Raw genomic sequence first — 21219 nt, 5'->3', positions numbered from 1 at the left:
ATCAGGTAAACATAAATTCTGTTTTCTCCAACATAGGTGTGTCCGGTCCACGGCGTCATCCTTACTTGTGGGAACCAATACCAAAGCTTTAGGACACGGATGATGGGAGGGAGCAAATCAGGTCACCTAGATGGAAGGCACCACGGCTTGCAAAACCTTTCTCCCAAAAATAGCCTCAGAAGAAGCAAAAGTATCAAACTTGTAAAATTTGGTAAAAGTGTGCAGTGAAGACCAAGTCGCTGCCCTACATATCTGATCAACAGAAGCCTCGTTCTTGAAGGCCCATGTGGAAGCCACAGCCCTAGTGGAATGAGCTGTGATTCTTTCGGGAGGCTGCCGTCCGGCAGTCTCGCAAGCCAATCTGATGATGCTTTTAATCCAAAAAGAGAGAGAGGTAGAAGTTGCTTTTTGACCTCTCCTTTTACCGGAATAAACAACAAACAAGGAAGATGTTTGTCTAAAATCCTTTGTAGCGTCTAAATAGAATTTTAGAGCGCGAACAACATCCAAATTGTGCAACAAACGTTCCTTCTTTGAAACTGGTTTCGGGCACAGAGAAGGTACGATAATCTCCTGGTTAATGTTTTTGTTAGAAACAACTTTTGGAAGAAAACCAGGTTTAGTACGTAAAACCACCTTATCTGCATGGAACACCAGATAAGGAGGAGAACACTGCAGAGCAGATAATTCTGAAACTCTTCTAGCAGAAGAAATTGCAACCAAAAACAAAACTTTCCAAGATAATAACTTAATATCAACGGAATGTAAGGGTTCAAACGGAACCCCCTGAAGAACTGAAAGAACTAAGTTGAGACTCCAAGGAGGAGTCAAAGGTTTGTAAACAGGCTTGATTCTAACCAGAGCCTGAACAAAGGCTTGAACATCTGGCACAGCTGCCAGCTTTTTGTGAAGTAACACAGACAAGGCAGAAATCTGTCCCTTCAGGGAACTTGCAGATAATCCTTTTTCCAATCCTTCTTGAAGGAAGGATAGAATCTTAGGAATCTTAACCTTGTCCCAAGGGAATCCTTTAGATTCACACCAACAGATATATTTTTTCCAAATTTTGTGGTAAATCTTTCTAGTTACAGGCTTTCTGGCCTGAACAAGAGTATCGATAACAGAATCTGAGAACCCTCGCTTCGATAAGATCAAGCGTTCAATCTCCAAGCAGTCAGCTGGAGTGAGACCAGATTCGGATGTTCGAACGGACCTTGAACAAGAAGGTCTCGTCTCAAAGGTAGCTTCCATGGTGGAGCCGATGACATATTCACCAGATCTGCATACCAAGTCCTGCGTGGCCACGCAGGAGCTATCAAGATCACCGACGCCCTCTCCTGATTGATCCTGGCTACCAGCCTGGGGATGAGAGGAAACGGCGGGAATACATAAGCTAGTTTGAAGGTCCAAGGTGCTACTAGTGCATCCACTAGAGCCGCCTTGGGATCCCTGGATCTGGACCCGTAGCAAGGAACTTTGAAGTTCTGACGAGAGGCCATCAGATCCATGTCTGGAATGCCCCACAGTTGAGTGATTTGGACAAAGATTTCCGGATGGAGTCCCCACTCCCCCGGATGCAATGTCTGACGACTCAGAAAATCCGCTTCCCAATTTTCCACTCCTGGGATGTGGATTGCAGACAGGTGGCAGGAGTGAGACTCCGCCCATTGAATGATTTTGGTCACTTCTTCCATCGCCAGGGAACTCCTTGTTCCCCCCTGATGGTTGATGTACGCAACAGTTGTCATGTTGTCTGATTGAAACCGTATGAACTTGGCCCTCGCTAGCTGAGGCCAAGCCTTGAGAGCATTGAATATCGCTCTCAGTTCCAGAATATTTATCGGTAGAAGAGATTCTTCCCGAGACCAAAGACCCTGAGCTTTCAGGGATCCCCAGACCGCGCCCCAGCCCATCAGACTGGCGTCGGTCGTGACAATGACCCACTCTGGTCTGCGGAAGGTCATCCCTTGTGACAGGTTGTCCAGGGACAGCCACCAACGGAGTGAGTCTCTGGTCCTCTGATTTACTTGTATCCTCGGAGACAAGTCTGTATAGTCCCCATTCCACTGACTGAGCATGCACAGTTGTAATGGTCTTAGATGAATGCGCGCAAAAGGAACTATGTCCATTGCCGCTACCATCAAACCTATCACTTCCATGCACTGCGCTATGGAAGGAAGAGGAACGGAATGAAGTATCCGACAAGAGTCTAGAAGTCTTGTTTTTCTGGCCTCTGTCAGAAAAATCCTCATTTCTAAGGAGTCTATTATTGTTCCCAAGAAGGGAACCCTTGTCGACGGAGATAGAGAACTCTTTTCCACGTTCACTTTCCATCCGTGAGATCTGAGAAAGGCCAGGACGATGTCCGTGTGAGCCTTTGCTTGAGGAAGGGACGACGCTTGAATCAGAATGTCGTCCAAGTAAGGTACTACAGCAATGCCCCTTGGTCTTAGCACAGCTAGAAGGGACCCTAGTACCTTTGTGAAAATCCTTGGAGCAGTGGCTAATCCGAAAGGAAGCGCCACGAACTGGTAATGCTTGTCCAGGAATGCGAACCTTAGGAACCGATGATGTTCCTTGTGGATAGGAATATGTAGATACGCATCCTTTAAATCCACCGTGGTCATGAATTGACCTTCCTGGATGGAAGGAAGAATTGTTCGAATGGTTTCCATCTTGAACGATGGAACCTTGAGAAACTTGTTTAAGATCTTGAGATCTAAGATTGGTCTGAACGTTCCCTCTTTTTTGGGAACTATGAACAGATTGGAGTAGAACCCCATCCCTTGTTCTCCTAATGGAACAGGATGAATCACTCCCATTGTTAACAGGTCTTCTACACAATGTAAGAATGCCTGTCTTTTTATGTGGTCTGAAGACAACTGAGACCTGTGGAACCTCCCCCTTGGGGGAAGCCCCTTAAATTCCAGAAGATAACCTTGGGAGACTATTTCTAGTGTCCAAGGATCCAGAACATCTCTCGCCCAAGCCTGAGCGAAGAGAGAGAGTCTGCCCCCCACCAGATCCGGTCCCGGATCGGGGGCCAACCTTTCATGCTGTCTTGGTAGCAGTGGCAGGTTTCTTGGCCTGCTTTCCCTTGTTCCAGCCTTGCATTGGTCTCCAAGCTTGCTTGGCTTGAGAAGTATTACCCTCTTGCTTAGAGGACGTAGCACTTTGGGCTGGTCCGTTTCTACGAAAGGGACGAAAATTAGGTTTATTTTTGGCCTTGAAAGGCCGATCCTGAGGAAGGGCATGGCCCTTACCCCCAGTGATATCAGAGATAATCTCTTTCAAGTCAGGGCCAAACAGCGTTTTCCCCTTGAAAGGAATGTTAAGTAGCTTGTTCTTGGAAGACGCATCAGCTGACCAAGATTTCAACCAAAGCGCTCTGCGCGCCACAATAGCAAACCCAGAATTCTTAGCCGCTAACCTAGCCAATTGCAAAGTGGCGTCTAGGGTGAAAGAATTAGCCAATTTGAGAGCATTGATTCTGTCCATAATCTCCTCATAAGGAGGAGAATCACTATCGACCGCCTTTACCAGCTCATCGAACCAGAAACATGCGGCTGTAGCGACAGGGACAATGCATGAAATTGGTTGTAGAAGGTAACCCTGCTGAACAAACATCTTTTTAAGTAAACCTTCTAATTTTTTATCCATAGGATCTTTGAAAGCACAACTATCTTCTATGGGTATAGTGGTGCGTTTGTTTAAAGTGGAAACCGCTCCCTCGACCTTGGGGACTGTCTGCCATAAGTCCTTTCTGGGGTCGACCATAGGAAACAATTTTTTTTTTTTTAAATATGGGGGGAGGGACGAAAGGAATACCGGGCCTTTCCCATTCTTTATTTACAATGTCCGCCACCCGCTTGGGTATAGGAAAAGCTTCTGGGAGCCCCGGGACCTCTAGGAACTTGTCCATTTTACATAGCTTCTCTGGGATGACCAAATTGTCACAATCATCCAGAGTGGATAATACCTCCTTAAGCAGAGCGCGGAGATGTTCCAACTTAAATTTAAACGTAATCACATCAGGTTCAGCTTGTTGAGAAATGTTCCCTGAATCTGTAATTTCTCCCTCAGACAAAACCTCCCTGGCCCCATCAGACTGGTTTAGGGGCCCTTCAGAACCATTATTATCAGCGTCGTCATGCTCTTCAGTATCTAAAACAGAGCAGTCGCGCTTACGCTGATAAGTGTGCATTTTGGCTAAAATGTTTTTGACAGAATTATCCATTACAGCCGTTAATTGTTGCATAGTAAGGAGTATTGGCGCGCTAGATGTACTAGGGGCCTCCTGAGTGGGCAAGACTCGTGTAGACGAAGGAGGGAATGATGCAGTACCATGCTTACTCCCCTCACTTGAGGAATCATCTTGGGCATCATTGTCATTGTCACATAAATCACATTTATTTAAATGAGAAGGAACTCTGGCTTCCCCACATTCAGAACACAGTCTATCTGGTAGTTCAGACATGTTAAACAGGCATAAACTTGATAACAAAGTACAAAAAACGTTTTAAAATAAAACCGTTACTGTCACTTTAAATTTTAAACTGAACACACTTTATTACTGCAATTGCGAAAAAATATGAAGGAATTGTTCAAAATTCACCAAAATTTCACCACAGTGTCTTAAAGCCTTAAAAGTATTGCACACCAAATTTGGAAGCTTTAACCCTTAAAATAACGGAACCGGAGCCGTTTTTAACTTTAACCCCTTTACAGTCCCTGGTATCTGCTTTGCTGAGACCCAACCAAGCCCAAAGGGGAATACGATACCAAATGACGCCTTCAGAAAGTCTTTTCTATGTATCAGAGCTCCTCACACATGCGACTGCATGTCATGCCTCTCAAAAACAAGTGCGCAACACCGGCGCGAAAATGAGGCTCTGCCTATGATTTGGGAAAGCCCCTAAAGAATAAGGTGTCTAAAAAAGTGCCTGCCGATATAATCTTATCAAAATACCCAGATTAAATGATTCCTCAAGGCTAAATATGTGTTAATAATGAATCGATTTAGCCCAGAAAAAGTCTACAGTCTTAATAAGCCCTTGTGAAGCCCTTATTTACTATCTTAATAAACATGGCTTACCGGATCCCATAGGGAAAATGACAGCTTCCAGCATTACATCGTCTTGTTAGAATGTGTCATACCTCAAGCAGCAAGAGACTGCTCACTGTTCCCCCAACTGAAGTTAATTCCTCTCAACAGTCCTGTGTGGAACAGCCATGGATTTTAGTAACGGTTGCTAAAATCATTTTCCTCATACAAACAGAAATCTTCATCTCTTTTCTGTTTCTGAGTAAATAGTACATACCAGCACTATTTTAAAATAACAAACTCTTGATTGAATAATAAAAACTACAGTTAAACACTAAAAAACTCTAAGCCATCTCCGTGGAGATGTTGCCTGTACAACGGCAAAGAGAATGACTGGGGTAGGCGGAGCCTAGGAGGGATCATGTGACCAGCTTTGCTGGGCTCTTTGCCATTTCCTGTTGGGGAAGAGAATATCCCACAAGTAAGGATGACCCGTGGACCGGACACACCTATGTTGGAGAAAGAACAAGATTTTGTGTGATTTCTCTCTATACCGGCTACCTTATGTTCATCAGACCCTAAAAAATATTTATCTTTAACGAGTTTTCTATTAATTTTTTCCAAAACATGTATCCTGCAACAAAATAATAGCCTTTGTGTGAATGATCTATTTTTAATTGCACACTAACTGTGTTTATTTTAGCAATTCTACTGTGAAAATAAATAATATGTGGACTACTTATAGTAATATAAAAAATATAGAAATGTAATTTTGTGCATTTGCCATTAGGAGATGCTGATGTATCAGTTTGTTAATGAGTCATTTAGTGCTTGACAACAATTGTGGGAAGAAATATTGATGATCATCATTGAATTCTGTTTAAATTTAGTATAAAATTTGAAAAATGTAAGTGCTGACTCTTAATATGTTTTTGATGAAGTACAAGAATGTGTGTTCGCGCCCGCGTGTGTGTGGCCCACACAGGTTATTGTGGGGAATGTAGTGCTTGCTATTTTAAATAACTTTCCAATTATTTAATTTGCTTCCTTCTCTTGTTATCCTTTGCTGAAAGGTTTATCTAGGTAAGCTCATGATCAGCAAAGAACCTAGGTTCTAGCTGCTGACTGGTGGCTGCATATATATATATATATATATACTAATTGTCATTGGCTCACCCATGTGCTCAAATAGAAACCAGTAGTGCATTGCTGCTCCTTTAACAAATGATAACAAGTTAATGAAGCAAATTTGATAATAGAAGTAAATTGGAAAGTTGTTTAAAATTGTATGTTCTACTTAAATAATTAAATTGTTTGGGGGGTTTCTTGTCCCTTTAAGGCCAGGTATGTTTGTCTCTCTGCGGTGTCTCCTTAAGGCCAGGTATGTTTGTCTCGCGCCAGGTATGTTTGTCTGGCCTTTTATTATATAGGATATCTTGACTAGAGCACAAGTGAAATAATCAGCTGATCAGTAACCATGGTTACTAACCTGCTCTCCCGTCAGATGATTATTTTACCTGTGCTCTAGTTAAGATATAATGAAACTGTGGCCTGTTAAGGGTCCTATGGACTGGAGTTGAGAAACACTGCTTTAATACCTTTAACACATATATTTTTTGCATTATTGGCTCTAGCTTCCCCTGCAAAAAGTACCGTTTGTATGACGCAAGCATTGTAGCTTTCATACAAAGCCAAGTCAGTGAGCCTATTGGGAGCTGCAGCCATATGTCGCCAACAATGATCTAGTTTCTTATTTGAAAGCTGCAAAGCCTTTGGATCCTGAGTGGATCATATTTAAAAAAAATGTAGAGGTTAAACACATAGTTATGTATGATCAATAATTCAAGAATGGCATCCTCTAACAAATTATAGCATTGAATATACCTTCAAATAACATACAATGATATGAAAAAGTATAACAGGTGGTGTGAATTAGATGTTAGAAAAACAATTACTAAACTCCCACCTTACGGAAGTCAATCCAAATGAAGAACCCAGCACCACGGTTGAGGAAAGGAACACCCAGGATCCTCAGCTCTTCAGCGATATATGCCTGAGCAGCACGAAGGCGCGAGTGATTCACTCGCAAATAGACCTGATTAATCCAGTCTAGGCAAAGAAACAAAATATCTCAGGTCAAAGGCAGCTAAACCTACAAAGTTTAATAACAAACATAAGACAATATGTAGCCCTTGTGAAGTACACATATAGTGCACTTCCTGTGCTTCAGGAAACAGGAAGTAAGGCTAGTTGGTTCACTTTAAAGAGGCATTGCAGTGTAAAAATAAAATTATTTTTTTTTTTTATTTCTTTACATATCCACTTTTATAACAATCTATCAGAAGAATTATACAAAGTGTCTTATAGGCAGGTTTACACTGATTTTGAATTCAAAGCAATTCCAATTCATTTGAAGCTATTAGGAAATATATCTACTGTTTTCCATTTGCACCACATTAACTTTACCAATAGTTTGCATGGAGAGAATTTGAAGAGATATTCTGATTCCTCAGAAAACACTTTTGAAATGATTTTTTTTTAAATTTTTCTAATTCAACAATCTTTAGAATATATGTTTTGGTGTGTTTAATACAGCAAACCTTGGCTGCTCAAACTGCTTTTATTCAGTTAAGATTTTTGCACAGTATCAGTTCACATGTTAAAGTGATAGTAAACCATAGCAGCATAATCGCAACAGAATCTGTTGGTGCTCAATAAAGAATGATAAAAAATACAAAACGATTGTGGGAGATTGTGAAAGTATCAAATAACTACATATGATTAATGTACATAATATTGTTGAAAACATTGGTTTTAAAGCTTAAAAGGGACACTCAAGTCAAAATTAAACTTTCATGATTCAGATAGAACAAGCAATTTTAAACAACTTTCCAATGTACCTCCATTAACAAAATGTGCACCGTTTTTTTAATATTTACACTTTTTGACTCACCAGCTCCTATTGAGCATGTGCAAGAATTCACAATATATATATACGTATATGCATTTGTGATTGGCTGATGGCTGTCACATGATACAGGGGGAGTGGAAATAAACATAACTGACATTTGTCAGAAAAAAAACTACTCTTGAAGTTCAGACAAAGTGCTATTGCATTGTCTTGTTATCATGTATTTGTCGATTATGCAAATCTACTGTATTAACTGGTCTTTATTTTTTTTTCTGTTAAAGGGACAGTATACACCAATTTTCATATAGCTGCATGTAATAGAAACTACTATAAAGAACAATATGCACAGATACTGATCTAAAAATCCAGTATAAAACCTTTTAAAAAAGCATGACAGGTAAAATGGGGTAGCTGACGCTCTTAGTTGCAGAAGAGGACTATGATATTATCAGTATAACAAACTTGGTGGGATGATTCACATGACTGGGCAGTTAACTTAGAGGGGTATACTTTATTTAGGAGGGACAGAAATAATAAAAGGGGTGGAGGAATCTGCATGTATATTAAACCTGACCTTAAACCTACAATAAGGGAAGATATTTCTGATACAGGCGACAATGTAGAGACCCTGTGGGTGGAAATAAAGAGTGGGGGGAAAAATCCTAAAAAAATATTACTAGGAACATGCTACAAGCCCCCCAACATTAGTGACCTGGATGAAACTCAACTACTAATACAAATAGGTAAGGCTAATAATAACAGTGCTGTAATTATGGGAGATTTTAACTACCTTGATATAAACTGGGCCAATGAAACTAGTAATTCAGCTAAGGGGGATAGATTTATAAATGTTCTCAGGGATAACTTCTTGTCACAATTAATAGAGGAGCCAACTAGGAGTAACGCTATATTGGATTTAGTGCTAACAAATAATACAGATATAATATCAAACATAGAAGTCAAAGAACATTTGGGTAACAGTGATCATAACATGGTCACATTTGAAATTTCTTTTCATAAGCAGTGTCTTAAAGGTTTAACCAAGACTTTTAATTTTAAGAAAGCAAAATTCAACGATTTAAGGAAATCATTAAATAACATAAATTGGAACAAAGTATTCTCTAATAAAAATACAGAGGATAAATGGATAACATTTAAAACTTTGTTAAATAAATATACATATCAACAAATACCATATGGTTATAAAAATAAAAAATCCAAGCCAATGTGGCTGAATATAAATGTGTTAAGAAAAATTAGGAAAAAACGTAGGGCATTTAAATTATTCAAAGAAAATAGTACAGACTCAAAATTCCATATTTATAAGGAATGTAACAAAGCATGCAAGAAAGCAATCAAATTAGCCAAAATTGAAAATGAAAAATTAATTGCAAAGGATTCTAAATCTAACCCTAAAAAGTTCTTTAAGTACATAAATAGCAAACAATCTAAGAAAGACAATATAGGTACATTAAAATGCGGGGAGGGGCGGAGCCTGCAGGCGTCTGAGATGGCTGCACTTCCCTGAGGCTCTCTTCACGGGCCAGAAGAAACCCGCCATAGTTCGAGTCCTAGACTCCTCAGGACACATGTTAAACCTGAGGAGACACCGGAACACTTGCTGAGCCTGCAAAACGAGTTACACACTCCTGGACCCACGCATCGCGGCAATTGGAGCCGTTTCCTTTGGCGGCGATATGAGAGGCCGCAGCCTGCAAGCTGGGGTGAGTGAACTGCGCGGTGACTGGTGCCGCACCTGAGTCTCCTATAGTGCCGAAGCTACTTGTGCAAAAGGCACACCTTTGATATTGTTTATGGGGCACAGCTGAATGAATAAATAAGAAAATACGGCGCACAGCACTACCGCGTGGCTAACCTCCCTAAGGCCACACTATAAGCTCTGAAAACTTTCAAGTTATAATTACATAGCAGAGCGCCTCAATACGTTTGAACCAGTGGGGCTGCATGTAATACATCTCAAAGAGACTTATTTCTCACACGCACTGTTACAGAACTGCTGCAGTAATGAAATGTTACCTGAACTTTGTTGGGGCCTACTTTGTGACGAATACACATTGAGGGTTACTTTATAGTAAGCGTGAGACTTCTCTGGCATTCAAATTAACCTTTATATATTTAACTTTGCTCTTTAGTTAAACCGAGACTCTTGCTTTTATTAAATATTTATTATCTCTAAACTGCATTGTGTTCAGCACAACTCTAGACTGTTTATCCTACTGGCATATAGAGAGCATTTTATTCATCTGATTACAAGGTGAATCAGCAAGATGGCACATCGCAGAATGACAAAAGCAGACAAATTGCTGAAGACAGCTGCAACAGGTCAAAGCCCCGCAGGTGGGTTTTTCAAACAATTTGAAAAGAAAAAAGTCATAGACCCCTCATTAATAGAGGGCGATGATGACTCCTTAACTGACACAACTGAATCACAACTAGAAGACGGCCCAGTCACACTAAAAGCAATGGAAAGTCTGATAACACAAGTAAAAACGTGTATTCGTGAGGAATGTGCTGACTTAAAACGTGAAATTAATGAGCTGGGCTTTAGAGTCGAAACACTTGAGGATGACAGGGAAGAACTTGTCAAGGAAATGAATACTATGTCCCAGCAGATCCAGACACAGCAAAGTACAATCACCATGTTGGAAACTAAAATGGACGATATAGAGAATCGTACGAGGCGTAATAACCTCCGCATCAGGGGAGTCCCTGAGACAGTAGCTAGAGATGCCATACATCATTTCCTTCAGGAAATCTTTCAAGCACTGGCAATTGCGAATTCCTTTGTTATCCAAGAGATCCCTATAGAAAGAGCTCATCGCACATTACGCCCTAAACCGGGCGAGAACCAACCTCCAAGAGACATTGTGGTCTGCTTCCAGAGTTTCAGAGACAAGGAAAAAATCCTCAACTATGCTAGGCAACAGCAAAACTTCTCGCACATGGGCTCAAAAATTCAGATATTCCAAGATCTATCGACTAGAACCTTGCAGCTGCACAGAGAATTCAACGCTATCACATCCCACCTCAGAGCACAGAAGATCCCCTATAGGTGGGGGTTCCCAGTATCACTACAAGTTCTCAAAGATGGCAAGAGATTAGAGTGTAAAGATCCAACTGAAGCTGCCTCATTCTACAACCTTCTTGCTATCCCTGTTCCGGAGGTTCCTACAAGTACACCCCCACAACAGAAACAGACCACACTGAGCACTTCTCAAGTCCAAAAAAATACATGGTCTGAAGTGGTGAATAAGCAACCCAGGAAGAAACCGGAACACAGAAGCTCTCCTTCTGACACTTGAACTGTCATATTAAGTCATTCACGTGAGTTCCTCAATCTTCTTTGACTTTTTTTTCGCTTTGAACTCCTTAGAGAGGGCTAATTGCCTCCACAGAGTTCATACACATTATAGTGAATCAGACTGTTAGTTGTTAATCAAATTTTAGTGTGTAAACCTACGTGCACTGAGTTCTCAGTATGTCAATATATCAATATGTCAACTGTTTACAAATTGTATTCGTTCAGATCACCTGTTTAGTGTTTAGTATTTACTCCAAGTTTTTTCTAGACAGGTGTTGCAGTTAAGAAACAGGAAATGTTTAGTAATTTTTTTTTTTAATTTTTTTTTGTTTTGTTATATTTTAAGACCCTTTTCATTCATGTGAGTTCCTTAATCTTCTTTGACTTTTTTTCGCTTTGAACTCCTTAATGAGGGCTAATTGCCTCAACAGAGTACATACACATTATAGTCAATTAGACTGTTAGTTGTTAATCAAATTTTAGTGTGTAAACCTACGTGCACTGAGTTCTCAGTATGTCAATATATCAGTATGTCAACTGTTTACAAATTGTATTCGTCCAGATTACCTGTTTAGTGTATAGTATTTACTCCAAGTTTTTTCTAGACAGATGTTGCAGTTAAGAAACAAGAAATGTTTTATTTTTGTTATCTTTTAAGACCCTTTCTCCTTTTCACTTCCTCATAGCTGTTCCATTGTTAGTTTCAAGACATGATGGCGGGCTTTCTCATTCCGTGCTAAGCCCCAACCTTTTCTCCTTTTGCTTTTCCCCCTCCTCTTATGCTGCTATAGCAAACTGATTCTTAGTAGTCTCAATTCTCTTCCTCCTTTCTCTTTTTACTGCCCTCTCCTTTCTCCCTTTCTTTCTCTGCCGCTACCACCTCTACTCCCCTCCCTAGCTCCATCCCTGTCTTCTCACCTCCATCAGATATTGTTGGTACCTCACTGCAGTACTTTGCAAACAGCAGCATATACCCCCCTTGTACCCTAACCTCTGTACCTAAATCCCCTCCCTTCATACCCCCCTTCCCTCATACAGAGAGTGCAGAGACATCACTAGTTAAAACCTAAACCTACCTCATCCTATCAACATGCCATTAAATCCCTCCACCAGCTCTTTTACCATAGCCACACAGAATGTCAAGGGCTTTCTCTCAGCAGAGAAGCGGTCTATAGCTTTCCACGATTTATATAAAAAACAAATTGACATTCTTCTCTTGCAGGAGACCCACTTTACCACACTTAAAGAACCTAAACTATCAACTTTCCTCTATGACCAGCATTATACGAGTTCTGGCCCTGGCAGGAAAAATGGTGTTTGTATCTCCTTCAGAAGGGGGACCCCCTTTGAACTTCTTCAGAAATATGCTGACTCGGAGGGTAGGGTATTGATTATTGTGGGCCTGCTGTTTGGCAGACCCCTTACAGTAGCCAATATCTATGCTCCCATCCGCCCAACCCCCTCCTTCTTCCGTAAAACCATTAATCAGCTAATAGATATTGCTAAAGGACCGATCATATTAGGGGGAGATTTAAACTTTCCCATTAACCCAATCTTAGATACCTCCACGGGTAAGTCATACCTCAACCATAGAAAAATTAAAGCCAACTGGTCTGCAATCCAATCTCTCCCTCTATATGACACCTGGCGAATTTCACATACACGAACCAAAGACTTCACCTTTTTCTCACACTCACAAAAAACATATACAAGACTGGACTACCTTCTCTGTGACCAGGCGATGCTAACCTCTTTATTATATTCCAAAATTAGCCACACAACATGGTCTGATCACAGTGCAGTGATCGATTCTTTCACCTGGTCAGCTAGACCTCTTAACCGCACAACATGGAAACTTGATGATCTTGTCTTCTCAGACCCTCTACTACCAGTAGAAATCACAAAAAAAAACTACAGAATTCTTTTCCATAAACAAACCCATTGATACATCTACCACCAACAACTGGGAAGCATACAAATGCTTCATTAGGGGTGAACTTATCAAGTATACTAAAAGACAGCGCACGCAGAGAGCAGCTTTTTATAACTCTTTGACTGACAGACCTGTGCAAGCTGAAAGAGCTCATAAAACTAATCCGCAATCTAATCAACACTATGTCACTTTACAACAAGCTAGGGAAGACCTGAATAACTACCTTATAAAGTGCGCACACCTACGGTCCTTAAACCAAAAATCTAAATTTTTCATTGAAAAGAACAAATCTGGTAGAATGCTAGCCAGATCCCTCAAAAAAAAAGAGATTTAAAACCTTTATAAAACAGATAACAGGCCCCTCTGGACAAACGTCCTTTGATAGTTCCTCTATTGTGAATAGTTTCGCTTCCTACTACACTTCTCTCTACAACTTAGGCTCCAATGACCACGAAGCAAAAGCTAACCGAATCAAAAAATACCTTGAGACAATTGACCTTCCGACACTCTCAACAGAAGACATTTCTTCCATAGACCGACCTTTCCATATCACTGAAATACTGGCCGCTATTAAATCCTTACCAGCGGGGAAAGCCCCAGGTCCTGACGGATTTACACCAAAATTCTATCATTTATTTGCCCCCTTACTCAGCCCTCACCTCCTCGAGCTCTTCCAATCTATAGATAAGCAAGGCTTGTTCACCAAAAACCTTCTGGAGGCAGCTATCACAGTTATCCCCAAGCCTGGTAAATCCCCTGACCAAGTTAAACACTATCGACCTATATCTCTCATAAATGTAGACATCAAGCTATATGCTAAGGTTCTGGCTATGCGTCTCAACAACTATCTTCCAAACCTGATCCACACGGACCAGGTTGGCTTTATACCTGGGAGGGAAGCTAAGGACAACTCCATCCGCGTTCTTCAATCACTACACACAGCTTGTACCAGTAACAATGATAGTGCTTTCTACTGATGCAGAGAAGGCTTTCGACAGGGTCGGCTGGGATTTCCTCTGGTCGGCCCTGTTGAAATTTGGTTTTTCTGATGTGTTTATTAATAGAATCAAAGCTCTATACACTAATCCTACAGCAACAGTAAGAGCGAACGACACCACGTCCCATAGCTTTCAAATACATAACGGCACCCGTCAGGGATGCCCCCTCTCCCCTCTCCTGTTTGCCCTCACAGTTGAGACCCTGGCTGCCCATATTAGAAATAATGCAAATATTAAAGGACTAGACTTTGGCTCTATACACCAAAAATGTCTGCTATATGCGGACGATATTATCTTCACTTTACGTACCCCAATTGTCTCCGTACCTCACCTTTTGTCGGAATTCGAGGCCTTTAAGGCAGTATCGAATTTTTCAATTAACATGGACAAATCGGTCCTTCTGCCGATAAATCTACCTGAAGAGGAACTTGTTTTCCTCTCCCACCATACTGATTTTTTGATAGACAAGTCGTTAAAATACCTCGGTATTATGATCTCCTCCTCCATCCCAGCCCTTTTCGAATACAACTACGGGGTCCTTTCAAAAGAAATCCATACCCTACTCAACAACTGGCATAGACAGAACCATCTATCCTGGCTTGGCCGGGTGAGCGCGGTTTCAATGACTATACTCCCTAAATATCTATACCTGTTTCAGGTTCTCCCCCTAGAATTACCGCCCAAATATCTAGACTCACAGCAGAAACTAATCGAATCCTTCGTGTGGTCGCATCAACGACCGAGGGTTGCAAAAAAGAATCTATACCTCAGCAAAGAGAGGGGAGGCCTAGGGATCCCCAACTTAACAGCCTATTATAAGGCAGCACATTTAGCCAGAGTTGTAGCTTGGAACCATTCTTCTCCCGCTAAGCCTTGGGTCCAGCTAGAGGCATCACTTCTACCAGAACACAATCTAGCAGAAATTTGCTGGATCCCAGAGAGACACAGACCGAAACAACACCAACCCAACTATTACATTACATCTACTCTGGGGGTCTTTGATAAGACCGTTAAAACCACTTCAAACACCTTCCGTGCAGTTTCCCCTTTAACCCCTCTACTCAACAACACCACTTTCATTACCCCAGATCTTATACACAGCTCACACCTATCGGCCCACCATATACCCTCCCCAGTATCTCGCCTCTTTCACAATGGACAATTTCGATCACAGACAGACCTGAATTCTGAATTTGGCCCTCCTTTCCACAAATGGTTCTCCTATTTTCAGATCAGACATGCCTTATTGACCTCACCACATAAGTCAATTCTAACAAGCCCATTGACACCATTCGAAGTACTGTGTACAACCCCCTCCCTCCTGAAATCCCATGTATCCCTGATTCATAAAATTCTGCAGAGCACCCCCCCTGTACCCTCGCCCTCATACATGACAAAATGGGAGAGAGAACTTAATGTGACATTTACTCAAAAACAGCTACTGAATATATTTTTATCGACAAAAAAATCTTCCATATCACCAGTACTAGACGAACTTAACTATAAAATTCTAACGCGCTGGTACCTCTCCCCCGTTAGGCTTCATAACATCTTTCCAGGGGCTACGTCCCAATGCTGGAGGCACTGTGGGGAGATTGGATCCCTCACTCATATTTTCTGGCACTGCCCTCAGCTTAAGCATTACTGGCACACAGTGAATACACATATCAATCACACCCTCAGCTCAAACATTACCCTAAACCCCACTTTGGTTCTGCTTAACGATCTACCAAATCTTAACTGCCAATACCGAAAGAGACTATTGCAATGCATGCTAAATTGCGCTAAGCGCCTAATTCCTAGGTTCTGGAAAAAAACACAAGTACCCTCTCCACAAATGTGGATCCGCGAAGTTGACCATGTCCTCTCATTAAAGAAAATACATTACAGTTTTCATGGTAAAGCTGATGATGTCTTGAATGTTATATTTATATGGGAACAGGCGGATTTGAAGGAGCCTACGGCCTCTCCGCCTCCCCCCCAAGAGGATATCCCCATAGACTAACCTAATACAATCTCTAGCATTCTCTGACAGGTCCCAACCACAGTTTTCCTCCCCCTTTTTTCCCTTCTCCCTACCGCTGTTCTTGTTCATATTCATTTTCATTATTAGATAGCCATAAATACCTGCTGCGCTGAGAGTACTTTGCTCTACTCAACAAATAATAATGTGTATATCAGATGGTTAACTTTTTTCTACCCTAGTGTTCATGGACTTCACCCAAATCAAAAGACTTTAGCATTGCAACTTTACCCCTACAGAAGGGGTTGTGTCATCTATGAAGTCCTATTGTTATTGTTACTATTGTTATTATTATTATTATTGTTATTAATACTTTGGTATCCGTCTGATGTAGAATTCTTGCTACTCATATGCTTTTGTAAATTTGAAAATCAATAAAAAGATTTAAAATAAAATGCGGGGAGGGTAGCATGATTAACAGTGACAGGGAGAAGGCTGAGATACTAAACCAAAAGAGGAACCATTGGATGATACTTTGGAACAAAATAGAACATGCCAGCCCATACCATTAAATAGGTTATGTATAGAGGATATCAGGAACAAATTGGATAATATTAAGGTAAATAAAACTCCAGGCCCAGATGGAATACACCCAAGAGTGTTAAGGGAACTTAGCACTGTTATAGACAAACCTCTACTCTTAATTTTTCAAGACTCATTATCCTCAGGCATGGTACCCAAGGATTGGCGTAAAGCTGATGTGGTGCCACTCTTCAAAAAGGGAAGTAGGGATGATCCAGGAAGCTATAGACTAGTTAGTCTGACATCAATAGTGAGGAAGATAATTGAAGGGATTATAAAGGATTATATTGATGAGCATATTCGTGCAAACAAGATTATGAGTTCTAATCAGCATGGTTTTATGAGAAATAGATCATGTCAAACTAATCTAGAATTTAGATTCTATGAGGAAGTAAGTAAACATATCGATAAAGGGGAATCAGTTGATGTGATATACTTAGATTTTGCAAAGGCGTTTGATACAGTGCCACATGAGAGATTAATGCACAAAATTAAGGGACTGGGAATAGCTGAAAATGTTAGTTTGTGGATAAATAACTGGATAAAAGATAGGGAGCAACGAGTAGTAGTAAATGGATCATACTCAGATTGGACAAAGGTAATCAGTGGTGTACCCCAGGGATCAGTGCTGGGCCCTATTCTTTTTAATATTTTTATAAATGACTTGGAACTAGGATTAAATAGCGACATCTCTATTTTTGTAGATGATACTAAGTTAAGTAAGGTCATTAGGTCAGAGCAGGATAAACTTTCGTTACAAAGGGACCTGCAAAAATTAGAAGTATGGGCAGGTAAATGGAAAAACATAATTTATGCTTAACTGATAAATTCCTTTCTTCTGTTGTGTGATCAGTCCACGGGTCATCATTACTTCTGGGATATAACTCCTCCCCAACAGGAAATGCAAGAGGATTCACCCAGCAGAGCTGCATATAGCTCCTCCCCTCTACGTCACTCCCAGTCATTCGACCAAGGACCAACGAGAAAGGAGAAACCAAGGGTGAAGTGGTGACTGTAGTATAATTTAAAAAATATTTACCTGCCTTAAAAAACAGGGCGGGCCGTGGACTGATCACACAACAGAAGAAAGGAATTTATCAGGTAAGCATAAATTATGTTTTCTTCTGTTATGTGTGATCAGTCCACGGGTCATCATTACTTCTGGGATACCAATACCAAAGCAAAAGTACACGGATGACGGGAGGGCTAGGCAGGCTCATTATACAGAAGGAACCACTGCCTGAAGAACCTTTCTCCCAAAAATAGCCTCCGAAGAAGCAAAAGTGTCAAATTTGTAAAATTTTGAAAAAGTATGGAGCGAAGACCAAGTTGCAGCCTTGCAAATCTGTTCAACAGAGGCCTCATTCTTAAAGGCCCAAGTGGAAGCCACAGCTCTAGTAGAATGAGCTGTAATTCTTTCAGGAGGCTGCTGTCCAGCAGTCTCATAGGCTAAACGAATTATGCTACGAAGCCAGAAGGAAAGAGAGGTAGCCGAAGCCTTTTGACCTCTCCTCTGACCAGAGTACACGACAAACAGGGAAGACGTTTGTCGAAATTCCTTAGTTGCCTGCAAATAGAACTTGAGGGCACGAACTACATCCAGATTGTGCAGAAGACGTTCCTTCTTTGAAGAAGGATTCGGGCACAAAGAAGGAACAACGATCTCCTGATTGATGTTCCTGTTAGTGACTACCTTAGGTAAGAACCCAGGTTTTGTACGCAGAACTACCTTATCTGAATGAAAAATCAAATAAGGAGAATCACAATGTAGGGCTGATAACTCAGAGACTCTCCGAGCCGAAGAAATAGCCGTTAAAAATAGAACTTTCCAAGATAACAACTTTATATCAATGGAATGAAGGGGTTCAAACGGAACTCCTTGTAAAACGTTAAGAACCAGGTTTAAACTCCATGGCGGAGCAACAGTTTTAAACACAGGCTTGATCCTAGCTAAAGCTTGACAAAAAGCCTGGACGTCTGGAATTTCTGACAGACGCTTGTGCAACAAAATGGACAGAGCTGAGATCTGTCCCTTTAATGAACTAGCCGATAAACCCTTTTCTAAACCTTCTTGTAGAAAGGACAATATCCTAGGAATCCTAACCTTACTCCAAGAGTAACCTTTGGATTCGCACCAGGATAGGTATTTACGCCATATCTTATGGTAAATCCTTCTGGTAACAGGCTTCCTAGCCTGTATCAGGGTATCAATAACCGACTCAGAAAAACCACGTTTTGATAAAATCAAACGTTCAATTTCCAAGCAGTCAGCTTCAGAGAAGTTAGATTTTGATGTTTGAATGGACCCTGAATCAGAAGGTCCTGTTTTAGAGGTAGAGACCAAGGTGGACAGGATGACATGTCCACTAGATCTGCATACCAAGTCCTGCGTGGCCATGCAGGCGCTATTAGAATCACTGATGCTCTCTCCTGTTTGATTCTGGCAATCAATCGAGGAAGCATCGGGAAGGGTGGAAACACATAAGCCATCCCGAAGGTCCAAGGTGCTGTCAAAGCATCTATCAGAACTGCTCCCGGATCCCTGGATCTGGACCCGTAGCGAGGAAGTTTGGCGTTCTGACGAGACGCCATGAGATCTATCTCTGGTTTGCCCCAACGTCGAAGTATTTGGGCAAAGACCTCCGGATGAAGTTCCCACTCCCCCGGATGAAAAGTCTGACGACTCAAGAAATCCGCCTCCCAGTTCTCCACTCCCGGGATGTGGATTGCTGACAGGTGGCAAGAGTGAGACTCTGCCCAGCGAATTATCTTTGATACTTCCATCATTGCTAGGGAGCTCCTTGTCCCTCCCTGATGGTTGATGTAAGCTACAGTCGTGATGTTGTCCGACTGAAACCTGATGAACCCCCGAGTTGTTAACTGGGGCCAAGCCAGAAGGGCATTGAGAACTGCTCTCAATTCCAGAATGTTTATTGGAAGGAGGCTCTCCTCCTGATTCCATAAACCCTGAGCCTTCAGAGAATTCCAGACAGCGCCCCAACCTAGTAGGCTGGCGTCTGTTGTTACAATTGTCCAGTCTGGCCTGCTGAATGGCATCCCCCTGGATAGATGTGGCCGATAAAGCCACCATAGAAGAGAATTTCTGGTCTCTTGATCCAGATTCAGAGTAGGGGACAAATCTGAGTAATCCCCATTCCACTGTCTTAGCATGCACAATTGCAGAGGTCTGAGATGTAGGCGAGCAAAAGGTACTATGTCCATTGCCGCTACCATTAAGCCGATCACCTCCATGCATTGAGCTACTGACGGGTGTTGAATGGAATGAAGGACACGGCATACATTTTGAAGCTTTGTTAACCTGTCTTCTGTCAGGTAAATCTTCATTTCTACAGAATCTATCAGAGTCCCCAAGAAGGGAACTCTTGTGAGTGGAAAGAGAGAACTCTTCTTTTCGTTCACCTTCCATCCATGCGACCTTAGAAATGCCAGTACTAACTCTGTATGAGACTTGGCAGTTTGAAAGCTTGGAGCTTGTATCAGAATGTCGTCCAGGTATGGAGCTACCGAAATTCCTCGCGGTCTTAGGACCGCTAGAAGAGTACCCAGAACCTTTGTGAAGATTCTTGGAGCCGTAGCCAATCCGAATGGAAGAGCTACAAATTGGTAATGCCTGTCTAGAAAGGCAAACCTTAGATACCGGTAATGATCCTTGTGGATCGGTATGTGAAGGTAAGCATCCTTTAAATCCACTGTGGTCATGTACTGACCTTTTTGGATCATGGGTAAAATTGTCCGAATAGTTTCCATTTTGAACGATGGAACTCTTAGGAATTTGTTTAGGATCTTTAAATCCAAGATTGGCCTGAAAGTTCCCTCTTTTTTGGGAACTACAAACAGATTTGAGTAAAACCCTTGTCCTTGTTCCGACCGCGGAACCGGATGGATCACTCCCATTAATAAAAGATCTTGTACGCAGCGTAGAAACGCCTCTTTCTTTATTTGGTTTGTTGACAACCTTGACAGATGAAATCTCCCTCTTGGGGGAGAGAATTTGAAGTCCAGAAGGTATCCCTGAGATATGATCTCTAGCGCCCAGGGATCCTGAACATCTCTTGCCCAAGCCTGGGTGAAGAGAGAAAGTCTGCCCCCCCACCAGATCCGGTCCCGGATCGGGGGCCCTCGATTCATGCTGTCTTAGGGGCAGCAGCAGGTTTCCTGGCCTGCTTGCCCTTGTTCCAGGACTGATTAGGTCTCCAGCCTTGTCTGTAACGAGCAACAGCTCCTTCCTGTTTTGGTGCAGAGGAAGTTGATGCTGCTCCTGCTTTGAAATTACGAAAGGAACGAAAATTAGACTGTCTAGTCTTAGCTTTGGCTTTGTCCTGAGGCAGGGCATGGCCTTTACCTCCTGTAATGTCAGCGATAATCTCCTTCAACCCGGGCCCGAATAAGGTCTGTCCCTTGAAAGGTATATTAAGCAATTTAGATTTAGAAGTAACATCAGCTGA

At 41.7% G+C, this 21219-nt stretch overlaps 1 protein-coding gene across 1 annotated transcript in view; it reads right to left on the bottom strand.

Annotated features, from left to right (window-relative positions):
- The window catches only part of ACCS (1-aminocyclopropane-1-carboxylate synthase homolog (inactive)), a 162631-nt gene that overhangs the window by 29357 nt on the left and 112055 nt on the right, over window positions 1–21219 (bottom strand). Inside the window, exon 13 of the mRNA XM_053720233.1 lies at window positions 7011–7153. Coding sequence (XP_053576208.1) covers window positions 7011–7153 — 143 coding nt within the window. The remainder of the gene's footprint in view (window positions 1–7010; window positions 7154–21219) is intronic.

This window comes from Bombina bombina, chromosome 7 (genome assembly GCF_027579735.1).
Source record: "Bombina bombina isolate aBomBom1 chromosome 7, aBomBom1.pri, whole genome shotgun sequence".
Taxonomy (NCBI): Eukaryota; Metazoa; Chordata; class Amphibia; order Anura; family Bombinatoridae; genus Bombina; species Bombina bombina.
The sequence above is the reverse complement of the archived record's forward strand: the minus strand, read 5'-3'. Positions and strand labels throughout refer to the sequence as shown.